Source organism: Geotrypetes seraphini, chromosome 7 (genome assembly GCF_902459505.1).
Source record: "Geotrypetes seraphini chromosome 7, aGeoSer1.1, whole genome shotgun sequence".
NCBI lineage: Eukaryota > Metazoa > Chordata > Amphibia > Gymnophiona > Dermophiidae > Geotrypetes > Geotrypetes seraphini.
The window spans coordinates 143,757,298-143,781,130 of record NC_047090.1 but is presented as its reverse complement, the minus strand read 5'-3'; the positions used below and the strand labels follow the sequence as shown (position 1 = coordinate 143,781,130).

General features: G+C 43.6%; 1 protein-coding gene across 1 annotated transcript; it reads right to left on the bottom strand.

Moving 5' to 3' along the window:
* Positions 1-9,096: 9,096 nt before the first annotated feature.
* DACT1 (dishevelled binding antagonist of beta catenin 1) lies at positions 9,097-19,861 on the bottom strand. Its single transcript, XM_033953208.1, is given in 5 exon segments — positions 9,097-10,955; positions 10,958-12,103; positions 15,150-15,305; positions 16,228-16,360; positions 19,357-19,861. Coding segments are annotated over 5 exon segments (2,382 nt in total). The 5' UTR covers positions 19,612-19,861; the 3' UTR covers positions 9,097-10,263.
* Between the last annotated feature and the right edge of the window lie 3,972 nt (positions 19,862-23,833).

The window sequence follows — 23,833 nt, the reverse complement described above, 5'->3', positions numbered from 1 at the left end:
AGGAAAACATGCCTGCCTTCGGAGAACCTCCTTAAAGCCATAGAGCCAAGGGTACCCACAGTGCTGGCACCTATGCAGCACTTCGTGACCAACACCCCACCCCCTCCACCACCATGAGTTCTGACATCGGACCTCCTAAAGCAGGAGCGGCAGTGGATGGCCAGCAAGAGGCAGCACTTAGGAGAGGCTTTTCGCTGCCAGAGCGCTGCTGCTCCTGCTTTAGGAGGCCCGATGTTATGTGGGGAGGAGGGCTGGTCAGTGAATCGGAAGGACCGATTTTTTTTAAGAAAACGAATCAATTCAAATTGATTCACTAACATGAATCGGTGAATCGATTTGAATCGGCGAATCGGGCAGCACTAGTACACAGTGCACTACAGAGTCACAAAGAAGACAGTCCCTTCTCAAAAGAGCTTACAATCTAAACATCTAACAGAATGTCATGGATATAGTTAGGGGAACGATTAATCTGCTGGCTAATCTGACTCCAAGGTTGCAAGGAGACTGGAGCGATGACAGTATTATTTACAAAGATGGAGAACAGAGGAAGAGGAGCACAGGGTTTAGGAGGAAAGAGGAGCAGCTCAGTTCTTGGACATGTTTAGTTTCAGATGACGGCAGGACACCCAGGCAGTTAACTGTTTGTGATAAAATTAGCACCTCACCACAGTCCTTGAACCTACCAAAATTAGCACAAAGCTCAGATGCATGTCCTTAAAGCAAGCCACATTAATACTGGTACAAGGAATTTGAAAATAAGAAAACGACTTAATCTGAGCCCAAGAGTCCAAGGCCAGCCTTCTGGCTAAAGAAGACAGGATTTTACAAAGTGACCTATTTTACATTTTGGATCTGGAATCTTTTGAAAATGGATTCTTTTCAAGCTGAAATATGTTATATCTACTAACCCAGTCTAAGAACTAGCCCCAGAGGGATCTTCATGCTTTTCAAAACTTACCCCTTCTTTTACAAAGCTGCGCTAAGCTAAATATTAGCAGGCGCTAAACGATAACACGTGAATGTTGTCCTATGGACGTGTTAGCGGTTAGCGCATGTGTTGATTTATCGCGCTCCTTTGTAAAAGAGGGCCTTAATCTCAATTATCTCTGAAGAATCCCTTGATTATAACAATAAGAAAGTATCACAATCTTCAAAGAATTTATCCCTTTTACGAAGCCGTTAGGCTTTTTTATTGCCAGCCGCACAGTATTAGCTCTTGACGCTCATAGAATTCCTATGAGCATCGGAGCCAATACACCATGGCCAACGATCAAAAAGCCTAATGCGGCTTCATAAAAGGGGGAGGGGGGGAGTTTAATGTGGTCTTGTGCCATGAGAAAAAGGGTATACCGCAGAATAAATCCACAAATCAGCCACTGCTTTTTTCAAGTAATAAATTGCCATCGCCCATGAATGCAGCATCCTACAATTCTTGTTCTCTACTCTGGATTCAATTTAAAAAAAAAAAAAAAAAAGCATTTGCAAACTGTGTGCATGAGGATCTTGAAGTGTTGAACAGTTGGCTGGCTGTGGCATTGAAAAAAAATAAAAAAAAAGAAACTGAACTGCATGAAGCTTCTGATTAAATGCCCTCATATTTTCTTTCAAAGGCTCTCCAGATAAAATTATTTGTATTTTGATAGAACAGACTGAATAAAAGCAGTTGTTAGACAGATGTAGCTCCCAGTGTCATCTTTTCATAGAGAGAGCAACTAGTTGTCCTTTATTTTGTTCCTTGAAAGATGACTATAATGAAATCCATTGCTGGTTTCTTCCACAGGTTAGTGGCATAGAGGCCTTGCTTATTTTACAATAGAATCATCTATCCCTTTCCCTGGAGTTCCTTTCTTATTACAATCCCTGTAAACCGTGCCGAGCTCCACGACCATGGAGATGGTGCGGTATAAAAAACCTAAGGTTTAGTTTAGTTTAGAATCTCCAATTGTTCTCATTCCTTTTTCTTCCACTATAAATCTTTTGTAGGCAAAGCCTGGAGATTTTAAGAAGTGTGCTTGGTTTATTATGAAAGCACCATTTTAATTCATCAGACTCACAGTTCAACCTCCTTGTGCTTTTGGAAAAGCTATTGTAGAAGATTAGTGTTATCTTTCCTGAGAACGGATTGAGACATCTGGGTTTTACTTCCATTCCTTTCAATGGAAGTAAAACACAGATGTCTGTATCCTTCCCATTGCTTTCAATGGAAGTAAAACCTGGATATCTCATTCCATCCTCTTTTATTTGAAGCCATTTGGTAACCCTATATACAATGAAATGTGTAGCTGCACTAAAAATACCAGTATTGCAGATGGGCAAAATGCCACCTAAAAATAAAAAAAATCCATATTTACTCTGTTTACCTAAATGTTTACAAAAATCCATATATTTCAAGTTTAGCTAATGACATGGTGACTCTTTAAATATGCTTAATAGACATGGATTCTTGCCCATAAATAGACATGGATTCTTGCCCAGAAATAGCTAAGAAAATTTTTTTTTTTAAATTTAAATTGAATCAGGTTGGGCAGACTGGATGGACCATTCGGGTCTTTATCTGCTGTCATCTACTATGTTACTATAAATGCTTGTATCTGAATGGACCACAAGAGAAAGAGAGAAACAGGATGAATCTGGAGATTTGATCTGGCAATAAAATCACCCATATTCTCCCAAGTCAACTCAATTGCCTGATTTTCTTTTCCATACCCCCCCTTGTGAGAATGGGATTCAAATGAAGGACCTGTGCATGCTTACCATGTACCAATTTGGCCTTTCAGCACTATTGCTTTCCATACAAAATGGGTTTTCCAGTTTACTAATCATCAGTAAACTGGAGAAAAAAAAAATAGAATGGTCAGACCAGAATTTTTTTGTGAAAATTAGTATTTTAAGCAACTATATAACCAGTTTTAGCACAGCCACCTCAAGCAACCAAATAGGACAGGGGTGGGCAACTCCGGTCCTCGAGGGCCAGAATCCAGTTGGATTTTCAGGATTTCTTCAATTAATACGTATGAGATCTATTTGAATGCACTTCTTTCAATGCATATTCATTGGGGAAATCCTGAAAACCTGACTGGATTCCGGCCCTCGAGGACTGGTGTTGCCCACCCCTGGACTAGGATGTCAAATTCTGAAGGCATTGACTTACATATAGCAACAAAAAATGTTTTAACTTGCTTAAATTATAATTCTCACTGCAAATCAAAAGCAAGCCTTTATAAATTTCAAAACATATTTATTAACGGCAAATGACCTTCAGAGTAGAGAATGACACGGTGACAAAATTCATCACCGTCCCCGTCCCCGCGGATAACCGTGGGAAATAATCCCATGTCATTTTCTAGTGTCTATTTCAATCTCAGTCCTTCTACACCAACATTCTTCAAAGCAAAGCTTGCGGGTTAGTGGTTGTGCCCAATTATACTCTGATTCTTCCCTCTCTCCTTAAAGAATGACATGAAGATGGTTTCCCACAGTTATCCACGGGGATGGGAACGGTGATGAATTTTGTCACCGTGTCATTCTCTACTTCAGAGGTCTGTCTTTAAAGTCGCTTAACCATATAATGTAAGTCTTAAAAAACGGAAACCTTCATGACTCAGCCTATGGGTGAAACATGAATTCATGTTGAGATAATTCTGTCTCCAGGAACTAAAGTTTTTGTTTGGATCCTTATAAATCTTCACAAATAAGATGTCTACTTATTTTTGAATTTACGAATTGAATTAGCACTTTTCTAAAAGTTCTTTAAAAAAAAAAAATATATATATATATTTCAATGACCTAATGAAGAAGATGATAACTTTCTAAGGATTTTAAAGACATGCCTCTGAAGGTCATTTGCCAATAATAAATATTTTTTGAAATTTATACAGATTGCTTTTGATATGGAGTGAAAATTCTGAAGGCACTACATCACCTGCAGAAATAATGGCAGAAGAAAAAAAGTCAATATGGGGCCTTGAACCATCCTATGCTCATAAAACTCCCCCTTACCAACAACCCCATCCTCTATTTTTTTAGTGACAGCAGGCTCATAGAAGAGAAAGAGGTGGAATGCAGGTAGGTTGATGCCTACTTGTCGTGTTTGTCTGTCTGATTAGGTTGTAAGCTCTACTGAGCAGGGACTGTCTCTTGAATGTTTTAATGTACAGCACTGTATATGTCTAGCAGTGCTCTGAAAATTCTGCTTTTTTTTTAAAGGCAAATGCCAATCCAATATGTAGAAACCAGCGCAAAGACTTTTTATTGTGCAGGGGTACAATTGTGGAATTCACTTGTAGGGCAGATATAGAAATGTGTTGATAGAGTTACATTTAGGATACTACTTAAAACACAACTGTTTGCAAATGCCTTTTTATAGGGTCTGATTTATTTTGATTGTAGATTTTCAGAGGATCTAATCATTGATGTTTATTTGTCTTTTAACTTGTTTTAAATTTATGTATTTAATATCTTGTAAACCATCTAGACCAGTGTTCTTCAACCACCGGTCCATGGATTAGTGCCGGTCCACAGGGCCGGCATGTGCATCAGGCCCAAAACAGTGTTCTCCAACCGCCGGTTCGCAGTGGCCAGTTCCCTCTTCCTCACTGACTCAGTGCACAAAGCCACGGGCAGTGGCTCCTACGCACGTCCTGCACCTGAACTGGAAGTCTTCTCTCTGATGTCACAACATCAAAGGGAAGGCTTCCAGATGGCCCACAATTTAGCTCAGTGTTCTTCAACCGCCGGTCTGCAGACCGATGCCGGTCCACAAAATAATTCTTTCATTTCTGCCGGTCCATAGATATAAAAAGGTTGAAGAACACTGATCTAGACAGTATAGAAATTTTTAAATAGAAATAAATAGTTATAGTATGATAGGGGAGATGGGAGGGAGAATGACACCTCTCCTGTCCTCCCAACCCAATTGATAACCCACCCATAGTCTTATAGGTGCTGATATTTTTAATCCAACTCCATTCATGGCTAATTTTCTTTTCATGTTTAAAGTCATATTTGTTATCTTTGGCACACAACATGCTTGCATACTGGCCTCAGGAAGATGCCAGATGGTACAGGTAAGATACTAGAGAAACAGGTAGACCATAATCTACTTCTCACATAATCGCAGGTGTAGTACAATATTCTTGTACTGTCACGTCAACTCTAGACCTGCTTTCATTGAAGACATGATAAGGTCTTGCATGCAGTCTACCCCTCTTCCACTGCTGCAGAAGTTGCAGTCACCTAGATCCCTACCGTAACTACCTTTAAGGATCGAGTGAAATCCAGTAAAACAGCTCAAAAGCTGATACAGAATGAAAATCTCTACAAAGGAAATACTTGCAAGGGGCTACTATTTTACTATATAAATGGCTCTGTCACATGCAAGCCACAAACTCACTGCAGGACCACCTAACGAAACTGACCCCGCCATCTTAATTTACAAGAAAGTCTAGCATGACAGCAGAGTAAATGAATACGAGTACATCTACATAAATAAACTCTTCCAGAATAAATATTGTACTTTAAAAGGGGGAAATAAAGGTCACTACTACTTCTACTGTATACAAAAGCTTGTGAAACTTTGTTCCAGGAACCAATTGCAGCAACTGATGAGTAAAATTCTGAACTACAACCATGACAGCTAAAATGTAACTGTTTAAAGAGCTAAAACTTTGATGTACCAAAATATAAAATGTTCCTATTCAAAAAGAAAAGATTTTGTTTATATCATTATTTTGATGGGGGGTTTTCTCATACCTAATACCTAAACTTTGATTTTTAAACCAACCATGGTCACTCTTGATTTCATGAATTATGACATATGTCCTCATGCTCAAAGTTGGGCATGGGAATCCATTCTATAATGGTCGCTTAGCACTAAGGCTGGTCCGAAGGTTGTGGGTTATCAATTCATTGTTCACAGTCAGTTACAAGAGGAAAGGCTGTGGCTCACTGGTTGAGCTGCTGTCTATGCACCCAGAGGTTGCAAGATCAAATCCTGGTGTTGCTCCTTGTAACCCTGGGCAAGTCACTTAATCCTCCAGTGCCCACCACTTTGAAATGCCAAAGCCACAAAACATAGAAGATGATGGCAGATAAGGGCCATAGCCCATCAGGTCTGCCCACTCTACTGACCCACCCCCAAGTCTACTATCCCAGGGATCCCACTCCTGGTGACAGGTTCCCTTGGCTTAGCCCTCTAAGGGATCCCACATGGGCATCCCATTTGCTCTTAAATTCTTGCACGCTGTTTGCCTCGATCACCTGCACTGGGAGCTCATTCCAAGGATCAACCACTCTCTCGGTGAAGAAATATTTCCTGGTGTCGCCATGAAATTTCCCGTCCCTGAGTTTGAGCGGATGCCCTCTTGTGACTGAGGGTCCTTTGAGAAAGAGAATCTCTTCTTTCATCTCAATACGGCCGGTAATATACTTAAACGTCTCGATCATGTCTCCTCTCTCTCTACATTCCTCGAGTAAGTACAGCCGCAAATTTTTCAGCCTTTCCTCATACAATAGATCCTTGAGCCCCGAGACCATCCTGGTGGCCATCCATTGCAGTATACAAATCCCCCTTTCCCACTCTATAAACAAGACACACCTAGACAATCTAGGTGCTTAAAAACTATTTTTATAAGCTTGATCGGTGCTGATAATTGGCAATCAGAACTTTATAATTAGCTTAAATTAAAATTGATTGGGTGGTAGGCACCTACCAGAAAGTGGACATGATTAAAGGTGGATCTTGGGCATGTTTTCCATGGATTTAGGTGCTTGTATTTGACCAAGAAAATCCTGGCCTGAGTAGGATTTAAGCACTGCTAGGTGCAATTCTATAAACAGAATGTAATTGAAGACCGACAGGCGGTATATGCCACGTTCTTTGGTGCCTATGTCTTAGGCGCCATTTATAGAATCAGGGCCTAAATGATCTTTATAGAACTGGGCGCTTAGCATGGATCTTAGCTTTCATTTACCGAATCTGGCAGAAAGGCCTTGATTCTATAAAGTCTGCCTAAAGTTAGGTGCTAATATCTGCACCGATTCTATAAAACTTAGGTGCCCGTTATAGAATTGTGCTTAAGCGGCTCTCAGCAGCCTAACATTTAGGCGTGCCTAACTCAAACACACGACCATGATCCATCCTCTAACCACACCCACTTCTTGTATAGGCACTTTGAGCTAGGCACCTACTTTTTATAGAATCTAGATTTATACGTTAGGCGCCTAAGTTTCAATTAAGTCCAATAAAAACCGATTTTGAGGTGTTGAGTGCCAATATCAGCACTGACTAAACCTATTGCTCAATTAAATTAGACGCCAATTTAGGCACCTAATTTTAGGCAGGACTTTATAGAATCAGGGCCATGTCTTATCATGTCTCCCTTTTCTTGCCTTTCTTCCAAAGTATACATATTGATATCTAAGGGCTCCTTTTACAAAAGGTGCGATAGGGCTTTAACGCGCGGAATAGCGGGCGATGAATTGCCATGCGCGCTAGACCTTAACGCCAGCGTTGAGCTGGCGTTAGTCCTAGAAGCGTAGCGCAGGTTTAGCGCGCGCTAAAATCCCACGTGCGCTAAAAACGCTAGCGCACCTTCATAAAGGGAGCCCTAAGTCTGTCATAAACTTTCTGACAAAGACCATTTTAACCGCCACCACCTGGCCTGACGCCATCCTGTTTATACCTTTTTAAAGACGCGATCCCCCGGTGATATTTTTATTCACCCATGGAAAACTCAGGCCACTGGCTGCTTCTGGTCTCAGCTCAGAATTTCCAAATCTAGCCTATAAGTGTGTTGAATTTGATTATACCCTTTAAACTTTGTACCATTTTTCTTCTCCTGGACAGCCCTGCCAAGATCTAGTACCTGCCTTGCAGCAGGCTCTGCCTAGGACCGATTCTTAAACTTCTCCTCATTTTTGCTACTTAGTCAATAGAAACTCACATTTCATACTATAACAGCATCAATATGTAAGGGACGTTCACATACTGCCAGTAGGGATGTGCATTTGGTAGTGTGCTGGGAATACAAACTCCCAGTTGCATGAACCTACACATTAATATATGTACACAATCTATTTGTGTACATCAAAAAACGTCAATGCACACATTAAACCAAATGTATGAAAATTAGGAACAATTTTGAAAACCAACCGGAACTTTTACCCCTCATATCCTTAAGTGCCAGCCACATAAGGATGGATTTTCAAATGCTCTTAAAATAATCTTAAATGGTAACAGGAACATCTAGCTAGGTTTATAGGGGATAGATAACCACCAAGATTCAAAAATGCAATTGTTTATTTGAAGCAATACAAAGTTTGTTAGATAAACCTTATAGGGTTGTTTTGTTGTTGTTTTTTTGCATGTTTACCCCATTTCAAATGTGAGCACAAACTTGTAGTAATAGTTCCAGAGGAAACAAAAGTGAGCAAAATGGTTATTAAAATCCAGTGTACTGGATCCCTTACAATTGTACACTTAGGTCTAGGCCCAATTCCACAAGGCAACTAGGAGCTGGCTTTTAGGGGGAGGAAATGAGGCACAGTGATTAACGCTACAGCCTCAGCAGTCTGAGGTTGTGGGTTCAAACCTATGCTGCTACTTGTGATCCTGGGCAAGTCACTTAATCCCCCCATTGCCCACTGGGACAGACAGGGAAAATGCTTTAGTACCTGAATAAATTCATGTAAACTGTTCTGAGCTCCCCTGGGAGAAGGGTATATAAAATTCAATAAATAGTGTGAAAGTTTCAGCCTCTGATAACCAGAGCTGGTATTGTGACATCATAATGCTTCATTCCACCAATGCCTAAAAGCCAGCCTCATCAGTGATGTCACAATGGCTTGATTGTCCTATACTTGACTCACTTTTACTACATTTTGATTTCTAGAGTGGCGAAGTGATTAAATCTACAGCTTTAGCACCCCGATGTTGTAGGTTCAAACCCACACTGCTCCTTGTGACCCTGGGCAAGTCACTTAATCCTCCCACTGCCCCAGGTACATTAGATAGAGTGTGAGCCCACTGGGACAGACAGGGGAAAATGCTTAAGTACCTGAATAAACTCCTATGAGCGTCGGAGCAGTTACCGGCGCTAAAACCCACGCTACGTGTATTGCCTTTGTAAAATGTTACAATGTTGACCTGATAGCGTAGGATTAAACCAAAACCCCTTGAAATCTTTACATGGTGTAGCTCCATACATAAAGAGCAGCTTGGTGAAAATTGATTCTTTACATGTGTCTTCACTCTACACAGATGAATGCCACTAATTCAACACAGAGATGTTTCTAAACTAGTGAAGAAATATGTTCAGTGAAGAAGAGAATAACAGAAACATGTCTACTATTATCATGAAGACATGTAGCCCGGGCATAAAAATCACACAAAGCAGAAGTGATTGAAATGTTAAATTAGCACAGAAGGTAGCGGTTCATATTTGATTTTTAAAAAAATCAGCATTAAAAAAGACTCCATTTATTACTGTGAAGCAAATCATGTTATTTTACACAATACTATAAAAACCACAACTGTGAACATACAGGACTCGAGCATCCACAAGGACACCGAAATCAGCACTTCCAGGCACACAGCTTGCATATATTCTTTTAAAAAGAAAGGCATTTGGCCTATGAGCAGTGCAGTAAAAGGCTCCTTTGGTCTCCTATAATGGGTCGTGCGGTAGAACCAAGTTCATGCTTTCAGAATGGATGGACCCTTTGAACCTTTGCATACGGCAGCCTAACCCTCTCAGAGAGAAATTTAGGTTGAGTACGGGAATACATTAGTATGACTTTTAAGAATTCCAGAAGACGGTCAAGCTAGTGCAAGGAAAGATCAGTGATCAAGAAATTATTACTGCACCGAATAAAGGCAGAGAAGATGAGCTAAGTATCTCACAAAGGCATTCCCAATATAGAGTTAAAACAAAGCTTAGAGTCTATCCTGCTGCTAAATATTAGATGACTTTATTTTTAATCAATCTCACATGGTGCCAGCACTGCACTGTATTACCCATCCATACCTGGTTTTAAATGTTCAAATTTTCATATAACAATATTACTGCTTCCACATATAAAAAGGCAGATGACATAACTTACCTTTAAATATTTGCACAAAATGTATTTATGAAAATATTTACAGAAACAAAAAAACTTTAGCGGTTGCGAGAAGGGGGGGGGAGGGGGCAGGCGAGAGACGTAAGTGGCAACTGCCTTAACAGTAAAGTTCTTCCTCCAGGCTCCCGAATATATGCATGTTAATTAAACAGTTGTCATGAGTTTTAGGGAGCCAGACCTAAAGCGAAGAATCTTCTTCTTAAGATTGTGCGAAGCCTTAATTTTGACAAAGGCTTTGGTGGAGTTCGTGTGCAACTCCACGGCAGCAGATGACTGCACAGGGAGGGTTTGGACAAACTGGGACCAGATGAGCCCTCCGCTCTCATCCGAGTCGCTGGACGTAGTGCTTTCTGCCACATACTCTCCTTCACTCAAGCTAGACTCGCTGTCTCCAAAACAGTTTGTGGTGTAGTTACTCTGCTCATCTTCACTGGTCTCAACCACAGTGGAGTGGAACAAGGACTCGCACTCAGCTGAATATTCAGAGTCGCTTGCTATATATGCATAAGGGCTAGTGCAGGGAATTGGTACCGGCGCATACACACAGAGGGGCTCTCTCCGGGGCCTTCGCCTCGCTCTTCTGAGGGCTTCCTCATAAGAAATTTCTACGGACGACTTCCAGCGCAGATAGTCACCTCTTTTATACTTAGGTTTGGCCACAACGCCTTCCTTTCCATGTCCATGTAACCGGCTCATAGTTTTGGTTGTGCCAGGCTGGCGGCCTGGAGATCTGTGCTCTGCTAGAGGGTTAATTGCCTTCTTATTTCTTGGAGCGGGTTTCTTCAATTTCTTGCTTGTATCTAAGTCATCAGGAAAACGGCATTTTTTGCCAATCACTTTGTTTTATCCTTCGCCGCTTTTGAGCCGCTTTCCACCATATGCACAACATGGGTTCTGTGTTTCAAGTTTGAGCTTTTAACAATTTTGATATTTTTAGTGCCTCTGTGGAGCTTTAAAGTCTGCTGTTGAGCTGGTATATACTGGGCGTTCACCAGCATTCCTTCATCCAGGCTCTGCGACGAGGACCCCTCACTTTTGAAATCCAAGGGAGGCCTCTCTTCCAGAGGAAGGACTTGATAAGGTGATTTCATGGTGCTTTTGGGCAGAATCTTTTTTGGAAGTGGGATAACTTTAGCCTCTATCAGCAATGTTGTGTGACTGGACGGGTTTTCCTTAGGGGATGTATTGGCGACCAGGTTATTTTCTTTTTGAATATCCACAGTAACAGGCACAGGGCACCAGCTCACTCCCAGGGATATAGACTTCATGTTATTCTTTGACAGGTTTTTGCTTTGAACTTCATTTACACAAGTCCGTAGGCAGCCTGGGGGCGTTTGCACCTTCTTAGTTTCCAGCTGCCCACTCGGAGATTCTTGAAAGGGCTGCTTAAGCGATGCGAATGAACCATTCTCCAAAGCAGGCACTGCACTGGAATGTAAACTTGATTGTTTAGGGTTCTTCACATTGTGGTTACCACCCGGAGACACACCAGTCTGTCGGACACACATGCTACTATGCCTTAAAATGCCCTTTGTAGGGTCCACATTCACACTCGTTCTGGGTTTGTTAGTCCTTACAGCGTGAGGCTTTTTCTGAATTATGCTCAAGATGAAGCCGTCTAGTTTCTTGCTCAGTGAAGCAGAGCATGAACTGCTTGGTGGAGGAGTGTTTTCTGCTTTTGTGGAATCCAGTTTGGGTTCGGTGCAGCTGCCTTTCATGCTGCAATCAAGCCTATGCTCTTCCTTTAGGTTCCCCGTCAGAGAGAGCAGAAACATAGGGCTCTGCACAGCCACTGCATGAAGGGGGCTGGGATAGCGGTACACATCGTTCCCGTTTTTAGATACAAGGTCACACTGGTACTTGGGGTGAACGTCAGCAACCACGTCAAGAGAACTGGAATATGGTGCAGAGAACGAACGACGGACAGTACCAGATGTGTGCTCTTCAGATTGGTCTTTGTAGTCTACCCATCCTAGGAGGTCATCTGAAATATTAAACAAACCAAAAAAAGAATAATGTTAGCAAGAGTACTACATCACCTCACCACGGATCCATAACCAACATCTTAACAGAATGCTGCCATTTGTCATATGACTGGGACAACTAGCAGTAACAGGAAAAAGTCTTATGGCAGCCAGTTTATGGTATGATAATTAATGGAACAGAGTTCACATTTTTTGCACAAAGACACATTACAATTGTCATTATATAACATTCCCTCTGTCTGCATGAACAAGCTTCAGTATTGATGCTTTTGTTTAGTAAGATCTCACTCCCTACTCACTACTTCAATTTACTGTTATAAGAATAGCCATACTGGGTCAGAGCAATGGTCCATCTAGCCCAGTTTCCTGTTTCCAACAGTGGCCAATCCATGTTACAAGTACTTGGCAGAAACCCAAAGAGTAGCAACATTCCAGAGCTGAAATTATGATGTCATAAAGCCTCATTCCACCAATGCCTAAGAGCCAACCTCATTAGTGATGTCACAATGGCTTGATTGTCCTATACTTGGCTCACATAAGAACATAAGAATAACCATACCGGGTCAGACCAATGGTCCATCTAGCCCAGTTTCCTGTTTCCAACAGTGGCCAATCCAGGTCACAAGTACCTGGCAGAAATCTAAACAATAACAACACTGCATGCTACCAATCCAGGGCAAGTAGTGTCTAATAGCTACCCCTTCATTTTTGCAGCCTATGTGCAATTACTTCCATCAGGAATGTTAAACTATCCAAACTCCACTGGCTTCCCGTTATTTCCAGGGTCTACTTTAAATGTGCCTGCCTAACCTTCAAGATCCTCCACGGTATCCTTCCTCCTTTTATCCCTCTATCCTGGAATTCCTCAAATCCAACCTCCACTAGATCCACTCAAAAATTAAAACTATCCTACCCCTCCTTAAAAGGCATCTCCCTTGTTGGTAAACTTGGCTCTTCCCTCCCTTTCAGAATCACTCAGCTCTGGAACAGTCTCCCTTCCCCTCTCCGCAATTTGAGCCCCCTTCTACCATTCCGTAAGCATCTGAAGACCTGGCTCTTCTCCAGAACGTAACCCCGTCCCGCTCCTGGCACTCTCACACCAACCTCTCTTCTCTCATACTTATATAATTCCACTGTAGTTCCGTTCCTTCCCTAACCATGTAAACCGTGTCGAGCTCCATCTGCGGAGATGATGCGGTATATAAACCCAAGATTTAGATTTAGATTTAAACTGGAAAAATGAATGGCAAAACCATCTAATATGCCAACAGTATCTTCAAATTAGTTATTTGCAGACAGTCCACAAGCAGTTGTTTTAATAACTTGAAGCACACCTTTGAATTGAAAATGTATCACATCCTTCAGCTCAACACCAACACAGAGCTGGTGTAAGCATTCATACCTAAATGCCAGAGACATGAACATCACTTGTAGTATTCTATAAGTGTGAGTCTCGCCTACACTACAATGTGCATACCTACCTGTAAAATACATGCTATGGAAGATGTGGGTGTTTACAGACTAGCATGTTCTGCCAGATTCTTTAGAGGTTGCCCAAAGTTGGGTGCAGTTCCAAGATACGTGCATAAGCTAATTAACTGATAATTACTGGCATTAGCAACCACTTAAGAACATAAGAACTGCCATACTCGAACAGACTGAAGGTCCATCAAGCCCGGTATCTTGTTTCCGACAGTGACCAACCCAGGTCCCGAGCACCTAGCTAGATCCCAAGTAGCAAGGCAGATTCTATGCTGCTTATCCTAGGAATAAGCAGTGGATTTCCCCAATCCATCTCAATAATGGCCTATGGACTTCTCTTTTAGGAAATTGGCAGTAATAAGGAGTTATGCGCAATCTGCCCTATGCTATTCCATAATATGTGCCTAAAATTTCATGGCACGCAACTTCAAATGGGGCAATGGCCATGGGAGGAAACATGGCCAGGTCAGGGAATTCACACACATTAAGTGCAGTGTTAATCAAATACTTGTGTGCGCACATTAACTATCATCAGTTGGGCTCGAGCATTTACACTAGCCTTTGTCAGGCATAAATGCTTGCGCACAAAGTTAAGACACAGTTGTGAATCAACCCGCTAGGTGTCATTTATAGACTTCCACCTAGCGGTGTCCAACTCAACTTAGGTGCAAGTATATTAGACCAGGATTTTCCTGGTCTAATTTACTGGTGCCTAATAAATATGTCTACAGACAGCCAAGTCATATCATGCCTATTCCCGCCCCTAATCATGCCGCTGGGTGCCTCGACTTGGGCATCAGTAAGCCTTGTGCCGATTTCCACGCAGAACTTTTAATTAATGGTTTTTCTTAAAAACATTTTTCATTGGCTTTTAATGGCGCTTTCAATTATCTCAATCCAAATGTAGCAGTCTTGAGGAAAAAGATGTCAATCATTCAGCAGTGGATTATCCAAAGATGCTTTACTGATAGAACAGCACAAGGTCGACTTGACACGGACAGTGTTTCGGCAATTCTGCCGTTGTCAAGAGTCTGCCAAAGTAAAGCTATTGGCGTGTAGCGTTGATCACCGGGGCCATATTAGGCAGCGTTAGAAGATGCTGAAATTGCAGTTTGAAATTGCTCAGTGGCCCAGTAAGCCGCTCCGAGTCATGAGTTTTCAATTATCACACCATTTAAGCCAATTTTTTAAAAAAAATTAACTTCTGCGTGGAAATTGGCTAGGCGCATAGAATGAGTGCCAAAATGCGTGCTAAGTTGGCACTCTGAAAAGTTCATTCCATGCAGAGCGCGATTTATAGAATACTAGCTTAGCATGAATCATTTTGGGACCTATCATTTCAGACCTAGCCATCATGTACACATTCACTATTTAGAATAATGGCTTACCTAGTGTTGCCTGTAATCAGCAGGTAATTTGTTAGTGGGATCGTTCTATGAAGTGGGTGCTAAGTGTAAAAGCATGACAAAAGCCAATTTTCCTTTTAGACTGGTGAAGGAGAAGTTTGCACTGCAACAAAGGCGGGCTGTAAGCAGTACAGCACTACCACATTTCAGTCCCTACCTGCAGATTTGGGCCGACCGTCTCCAATGCTGAGCGATGCTTCCAAAGGGCTGCAGAAACAGCTGCTGGAATAGCAACTGGATAAACACTCGCTGAAAACGGAGTTAGAGGAATTGGAAAGTGATCCTGATGCCCCATCACTCAGCTCGTAAAATCCTATTTTTTTTTTTTAAAAAAAAAGGTAGATTTCTTTCATTAAGTGCCATCACTAAGGTGTACGTTAAGTCCATCTTCCTCCCTCCCTCCCCCCCCACCCCAGTTAAAACAAGTACCGCTGAAAATTTTTCTGAATTTTACATATTGATCTTTCCTTCTATCATTAGTTACAGTGTACAATCCACAGAAAGAAATAAAGTGCACCAAAAGAAAGCTGTGCCACTCCCCGCCAATTCTCCCCAAAATGTAGGAAAAATATAACCAAGACTCAAGCCTAACCCCCTCTTTTAAAAAAAAGTGCGCTAAGCTTTTTAGCGCACGCTAAATATTAGTGTGCATGTTATCCTATGGATGCATTAGCGGTTAGCACATGCATTGATTTAGCGTGCATTAATCCTTTTACGAAGGTGCGCTAGCGGTTTTATCGCACGCACCGGACCGCCTGCTCAAAAGAAGGCGGTAGTGGCAAGCGTGCGCTATTCCGTGCGTTAAGGCCCTAGCGCACCTTCATAAAAGGAGCCCTTAGCGCACCTTTGTAAAAGAGGGTCTAAATGTCTGACCATTTATTAGTTACATGGGGTGTGCGATAGCCAATAAAAAAGACAACTCGTATCCCTAGTCTTATGGAACACTTTTAGTCAGTCAGTTTTTATGGACAAATGCAGTCTGAAAGTTTGCCCACAAATAACCTTCTAGCCGCTGATGTGCATTTTGACAGGTTATTTGTTCTGGGTTCAGACAGCTGTTACTACAGTGGCAGATCCACAAAAGGCATCTCTTGAGTTACAGCATTCTTTCCCGATGTAGCTTTAGCAAAAAAAAAAAAATTCTTGTCCGACTATTGATGCCTAAGAACTGTGTGGGAACTCACTAGCATTAGCTGACATTGTCACATTATGGATGCAGTATTAACGCCCCCCACCTGAACTGGGCCGGCTGTCTGTCTCCAGATGCTCATCAGGTGTTTTTTCTGCATCTATTTTTAGGTCATTGATCTGCTTGTCCAATTCATGGAACTGGTTTAATAAACCAGCATCTCTCTTCCTCAAGCAGTTCTAAGGGGAAAAAAAAAGAAGTTGTAAGAAATGTGTTTTCGGACTGGATATTTATTTTATTTTAATAAAATGCATGTAAAATAGCCAATTCTCCTTTCGCTCTCCTCCCCCTAACTCTATAAAAAGAAAGGGAAGCCCAACAGTGAATGCTTTAACTTCAGAGGGGAAGTTATCAACAAGGGCTACTGTTAAGCTGGGGGGAGGGGTAGCACAATGTCTTATTGCATAAAACGGGACCCTGTGCTACCCACGTTGCTAACTCCCCGTCCCTTATTGACTGCTTAGATAAAAATTTCTAACATCTAAAACCAACCCAAATCAAATAAAGCTTAACAAAAAAAAAAACCCTCATTGAAAAAAAACACACATTTTAACTGTTGGTTAGTGTATACGCAGAAGCTGTCATAAATCCTCAAAGAATTCTGCCAGTTCCTAATACAGTAAAACCTTGGTTTACGAGCATAATTCGTTCCGAACACATGCTTGTAATTGAAAAAAACACTTGTATATTAAAGCGAATTTCCCCATGGAAACTCAGATAATTTCCCCAATGGAAACTCAGACAATTCGTTTCACAACCCAAAACCTTCAATACAAAATACTGTACGTACTCGTATGTAAGACCTCGCTCATTTAGAACAGTCACTATACTCACAGCATCAGAGAGAGAAGCACCATCGGCTCAGTTGTGATGATGTGACGCGTGTATACTGTATGTACTGGTATTGCAAGACATTGGTTCTATATCAAGTTAAAATTTAATAAAATATTTTGCTTGTCTTGCAAAACACTTGCAATCCAAGGTTTTACTGTATATCTGTTAAAAGCAATGTTTACTGAACAAAGGCCGTGGGTTTCAATTTCCTTTAGAAACTTCTTAAGATTGTGTGCACACAAGCACACAATCTTAAGAAAACACATTTTACAGTCCTCATCTCCAATCACATTCATTTTCTGTTATAGTCTGACATCTGTAGATCTCAAATCCATAACCGATTGGTAACACGAAGTTAAAACATGCCCTCTTTAGATCAAGCTTGTTATTCCCCCAAGTCTCCATTATTAGCAAAACAAAGGAATTGTGGCCAAATCTAACCCCCCCCCCCCACTGTGAGCTGATCAGTTTATAATAGCGGGCATGCAACATTAATTTTTATTACTAGCAGGGTCTTGCCAATGCATCGCAGCCTTTACACTGTCCATCTTAAATAATTTAAGAATAAGATCATGTTTCAGAGAATATTCATTTTGGCCTTTAGATAAGGCCCTCTCTTCCAAGGGCACCCCACAATGCTTTACAGAGGTATTTTATTGATAAATACTGCCAACTAAAGAGGCAAAAAGAAGCAATGAAATTATTGCCAGAGTTCCCAAATTATGGAGAGAGAAAAAAAAAATTTTTTTAAACCTCTCTCTGGTTTAAGAGTGGGTCCAGGAAGACAAAGTGAACCGAACAAGATCTGCGAGGGCTCCAACTACAAAAATATTTCCCTCCTTCACACAACATGCAATAAATAGCACTATTTGGAACAGGAAATAATTAGCAAACATGCTATGAAGGGTAAGACAACAAATCGTTTCCAGGCCAAATGGGCAGCAATTATCCGCTGGCTATGCCAGAGTTGTAAAGCTATTTTGGGTGTGCTTGAATGGAAGATGAAAACCAGGAAATTCGTTAAAGGGTCTACAGATGCATGAAATTTAATTCCCCCCCCCCCTATATTCATCTATGGCAATTAGAAGGTTTTTCCTACAAATTCCCATTGGCAGCCGTCTACTGCTTGGATTTGTTACTTTTCCGCGCTCCTATATTAAAACCAGCCTGTAGTAGAACATTAAAATTCAGAATATTTGATATCGCCTTATCAAACGCAGAACTGCTGATCTTCCTGGCATCAATGTAAAAACATCTAGCGCAGGGGTCTCAAAAGTCCCTCCTCGAGGGCCGCAAGGGGCTTTGAGACCCCTGGTCTAGCACTAGCCCATTTAAGCGTAATCCGTTCTGCTACAGCTATACAGTACAGCACAGCAAACTCGCACAAAAGTTTCCACACACAGCGTCAGAGAAGGAAAGGCCCCTCTCTTAATTCCAGATTCCAAATTAACCAGTCTGAGAAATGGCACAATTAGAAACCCTATTCCCCACGGTCATCTCAAGTTTTATGGCAGAACCTCTTTAACATCTCAAGTACTCAATCACAACATATCTATAGGAGCCAGCTCGGTGGGTGCTTGAAACCCCCCCCCCCCCCCTCCCAAGTATTTGAGCAAACTCATTGACTGTGTCCAGGGAGGGGTCATTTCTATTGTGTGTAGCACACCCCCCTCTCCTCCCCCCATCATTTGAAAAGTTGGCTGCTATGAACATATCCACTGTTTTCTTCTATCTTTTAACAGCCAAAAAGCATCAGCAAAGCCAATTCTGCCGTCTAATTTTTTTTTTTTTTTTCCCTATTGTTTTTAGCTATCGGTAGGATTTTGTTCGGGGCTTGCAGCTGAGCTCCAGTGAGTTTGATCAATGCCAGATGAGCGCTGTCACTAAACAGCTCCGGCTGTCTCAGCTCCCCTCGCCAAAACGACTTTCTCCCCCTCCGCATCTGAACCGTCTCACCCCACGAGACAGCCTGCGTCTACTGCCGTCCTTCGCTTTCGGGGGCTCCCGTTAAGTCCCGGTCAACGAACGCTACGCTAAGTCCTAACGCTCCCACGCATTTCGTTTGGCAAGAACGTCAATGTCGTTTCAAAAGATCTGGATCGTCCGGATGGAAGTCGCATAATCCTCCCGATGCTTTTTCTTTTCGTGCAACCCCCCCCCCCCCTCCGCCTAATTGCGCCAAATAATCCTCGCGCCGACGCAAACGCCAGCGGATCAGAGCCGGGGAGCTGCAGGGTGAACCCGGAATCCCGATTGGCAGATGCCCCAGCCTGTGGATCTAACCCCGGGACGGGCAGAGAGACCCGTAACCCCCCGCCCAAAGCAGAAGGGCGCCGCGTACCAGCTGCCTCCGCAGGAGCAGGATGTTCTCCTCCAGGATCTTTTCCTCCAGGCTGCGCTGGGTCTCCCCCGTCCGCGATGGGGCATCAGCCGGTGGCTCCCGGGCGCCGGGGCAGAGCAGCGCCTTCACCAGCAGCTCCTGCCGCTGCCGCAGATACTCCAGCTCGCCCAAGCCGGCCAGCGTCGCCTCCAGCCGCTCGCGGGTCCTCTGCCGCTCTGTGTCCGCTTCGCCCTTCTCTCTCCATCGCTGCTCCATCTCCTCCTCTCGAGGGCTGGTGGGGGGGGGGGGAAAGCCGCTCCTTCACTGCATCTGCCGGGCGGAAAAAAGCCCTGCAGGAGCCGCCAGGGTGACCCTCCCGAAATCCGCTTAAGCCACGAGTGGCCGCGCGACTGCTGCGGGAGGTAGAGCACGAGCCGAGAGCAGCCAGAGGTGCGCGAGACTCATAGCGGAACGCTGAGATCTAGCAACTCCCACCGCCCTCTGAAGCTGCTCGCCCCGCTGCACAATCTTTTATATTCCTGACGTCACGCGTCGCCCGGCGCGAGTCCGGCGTGAGCTGCGGGGGCTCCCCTCCTCCCATCCCCCATGCCTCGCCTTCACACCCTGGGGCTGCTCCAGGAAGGCGCAGGCTTCTAGGCGCTTGTGCTGTGCTGCAGGAGGGACTGGGCCGTTCCTCGAACTATTTTATGGGAACAAAGAGATTTCCTTGTACTGGAGGCACTAAGGTGATTTCAATTTTCAAAACCGATAAGTTGATAGCTGTGTTACGCCACTAATTATTTTTGAAAACCAATGAGAAAATTAAAAAAAAAAAGATAAAAACAAAAAACTTACAGCAAAGAACCCCCCTCCCCCAGGTCTTCTCAAACCAGTCCTGAGAACCTCACAGCCAGGGTTTCCAGGGTATCCACATTTGCATATTGCCCAAATAATGTAAAAGAGCTTGGTTTAAGACTATGGGCTCCTTTTACGAAGGTGCGCTAGCGTTTTTAGCGCATGCACCGGATTAGCGCGTGCTAGCCGAAAACCTACCGCCTGCTCAAAAGGAGGCGGTAGCAGCTAGCACGCGCGGCAATTTAGCGTGCGCTATTCCGCACGTTAAGGCCCTAGCGCACCTTCGTAAAAGGAGCCCTATGTTTAATGTGCTAGCTGAAGCTTTTTTGTTTAGTCAGCAACTTTAAATAATGATATAGTCCAGGGCTGCCCAAGACCGGTCCTCGAGATCTACTGGCAGGCCAGGTTTTCAGGATATCCACTATGATTTGGGGGAGGGGGGCTGTGCCCAATGTGAGGGGCACAAAATTTTGTCCCATCCACATACCTAAGCAGAAGCCCTCCTCCTCATATGGACAGACTCAAAGATCTCAATATGTATATTTTTGGAGAAAAGGCGGGAGAGGGGAGATATGATGGAGACGTTTAAATAACTATGTGGCATAAATATGCATGAGGCGAGTCTAGGCAGGTCATTTAATACTCCACTGCCTAAGGTACATTACACAGACTGTGAGTCCGCTGAGACAGATAGGAAAAATGCTTGATGTACCTGTATGTAAACTGTACTCTCAAGCTGTAACATTACTGCTTAGCTTTTTCTCCCTGCAAGCATCCCTGCTCTCTTTCTCATCCCCAGTCTCTTTGCTATTTTTCTCTTCTTGCAGGGGTCTCTGCTCTCCTTTCTCTATATGTTCCTGATTCCTGCAAACTTCTGTTTTCTCTGTATGCTCTTGATCCTGTGTTTCCCTGTAGGTTTCTTTTCTTTTTTTTTTTTTTTTTTTTTATTCCTTCTTCATGTATGGTTGATTTATTAAAAGTTTTTTTATTTTTCCTATTTGTTGCATGCCTGTCTCCTTGGCCGCTGTATGTTTCTATTTTTTTGCTTTGTGTGTTTTTTTGCTGATTGTCTACTTGGTCGCTGTCAGTCTGTCTGTCTTATTGGCTGCTGTATGTCTGTATGCCTTTTTTTCAGTCTAACTCCTTGGCCACTGTATGTCTGGAAGGTTTTTTTTCCTGAATTTATCCTTGGGCATTGTATTTTTTATTTTTTTCTGTTTGTCTCCTTGGCTGTTTGTATTTTTTTGCTGTCTCTCTGTCTGTCTACTTGGACGCTGTATGTAAGTATGTCTGTCTCCTTGGCTGCTGTATGTCTGTTTGTCATTTTTTTTCCTGTGTCTCTCTCTCCTTGTCCTCTGTGTTTTGTTATTTTTTCAATCTGTCTCTTTAGCCCCCCTGTCCTTCTGTGAGTGTCTGTGTCTCTCTCTCTCCTTGTCCTCTGTGTTTTGTTATTTTTCCAATCTGTGTCTTTAGCCCCCTGTCCTTCTGTGACTGTCTGTGTGTCTCTCTCTACTTGTGCACTGTTGTTTGTTTGTTTTTTTCAATCTCTCTTTAGCTCCTGATCCCCTCTCACTGACCCTTGCGCGACTGCATGTAATTCCGGTTAGGTTTCCATGGCAACCCTGCTCGCGGGTCTGTGAGTGTAGGGCTGTTTTGTCGGGTCTGGCGGCACCGGGTTGGGAAGAGTCCTGGCTCCTTTTTTGGTTTGGGCCCGTGCAGAGGGGCTCAACAGCGCACAACCACCTTTCCTTCCCTCCCTCCATCAGGTGCAGTGCAGCTCCACCAATGTTAAAAGCAGCCGCGTCGAAATCGGAGCCCTGCCACTGCCTTAGCACGTTCCCCTCTGCCTTGGTCCCGCCCCTTCTCTGACATATGGGACCGCGGCAGAGGGAACGTGTTACGGTGGCGGCAGGGCTCCAATTTCAAAGCAGCTGCTTTTAACATAGGCGGAGCTGAACTGTACCTGATGGAGGAAGGGAAGGAACGGTGGGGCAAATTTGGTCAACGGCAGGAATTGTTTGGCGGACCAAGCACCGTGAAACCGTGAGGAAGGCCGCCGCAGCCTCGCAGCTAGGTAGGGGGACAACAATGGCGCTTATGCTCAAGCCCCCGCCGCAGCTCCTCTCTCGATCCTGGTGCGGTTCGAGAGAGGATTCGTGGCGGCGGCTTGAGCATAAGCGCGATTGTTGTCCAAGTTGCCGAGTTTGGTGACGTAAACCCGCGCATGCGCACTAAAAAAAACGCGACGGGATCAGGGAACACGTTTTTTTAGTGCGCATGCACGTCCTACCATTTTATTATATTAGATTATTGCTGTTACATATGTGTGTGTGTGGGGGGGGATTAATCTTTATAACCAGTGATGTAGCCATGATGGGGCCAGTTTGGATTCAGCCCCTTCCCCCCGATTCAGGCTTTGCTTTGCGAGGGTCTCCAAGCCCCGCTAGTAGAACGGCCAAAGCCAGGAAGTTAATGGCACTTGTCCTAGGCCACTGCTGCGCAGGCTAATTCCCGGTTCATAGACAACCCCGCGAAAGACAAAGGCGCGCGCCGACAACTGAGCGCAAGACGGAGGCGCGCGCCGAAGAAAATTACAGTTTTTAGGGGCTCCGACGGGGGGTTTTGTTGGGGAGCCCCCCCCAGTTTACTTAATAGAGATTGCGCCAGCGTTGTGGGGGGTTTGGGGGGTTGTAACCCTCCACATTTTACTGTAAACTTAACTTTTTCCCTAAAAACAGGGAAAAAGTGAAGTTTTCAGTAAAATGTGGGGGGTTACAATCCCCCCACCCCCCACAACGCGGCGCGATCTCTATTAAGTAAAGTGGGGGGTTCCCCCCACCCCACCCCCATCAGAGCCCTAAAAACAGTAATTTTGTGCGGCGCGCACCTCCGCGCTGCGCTCAATTATCTGGCCGCGCCTTTATCCCGGCGCGCTTTTGACCTGACACCCTAATTCCCCTCCCCCCCACACACACACACATGCTTGGGTTTTTGAAACTGAGTTTGCATAAGGGAGACCTACTCCCTACATATGTCCAGTTTTTCCACATGCGTGGGGGGGGAGAGCCTCCCTCGCACATGTTCAGTTCCACAAAAATAAAATGTGCGCAGAGGGTAGGGGGAACTGTTCATCCAGCATGGCGGTGGGCCAGGAAAAGTGTCCCTGTTTGGTTTCCCGAGTAACATAGAAACATGATGGCAGATAAAGACCAAAAGTTCCATCCAGTCTGCCCATCCGCAGCACCCACTGTCTCCTCCTCTCCCTAAGAGATCCTACGTGCCTATCCCACGCCTTCTTGAATGTGTTTCCACCACTTCTGCAAGGAGACTATTCCACGCATCTATCACCCTTCAGTAAAAAAAAGTATTTCCTTCGATTACTCCTGAGCTTATCACCTCTTAATTTCATCCTATGCTCTCTCATTCTGGAGTTTCCTTTCAATTGAAAGAAATGGAAAGGGAAAAGGATTGGGACTTGTATACTGCCTTTTTGTAGTTATACAACCACACTCAAAGCGGTTTACATAGAGGTACATCAAGCATTTTTCCTATCTGTCTCAGCGGACTCACAGTCTGTGTAATGTACCTTAGGCAGTGGAGTATTAAATGACCTGCCCAGACTCGCCTCATGCATATTTATGCC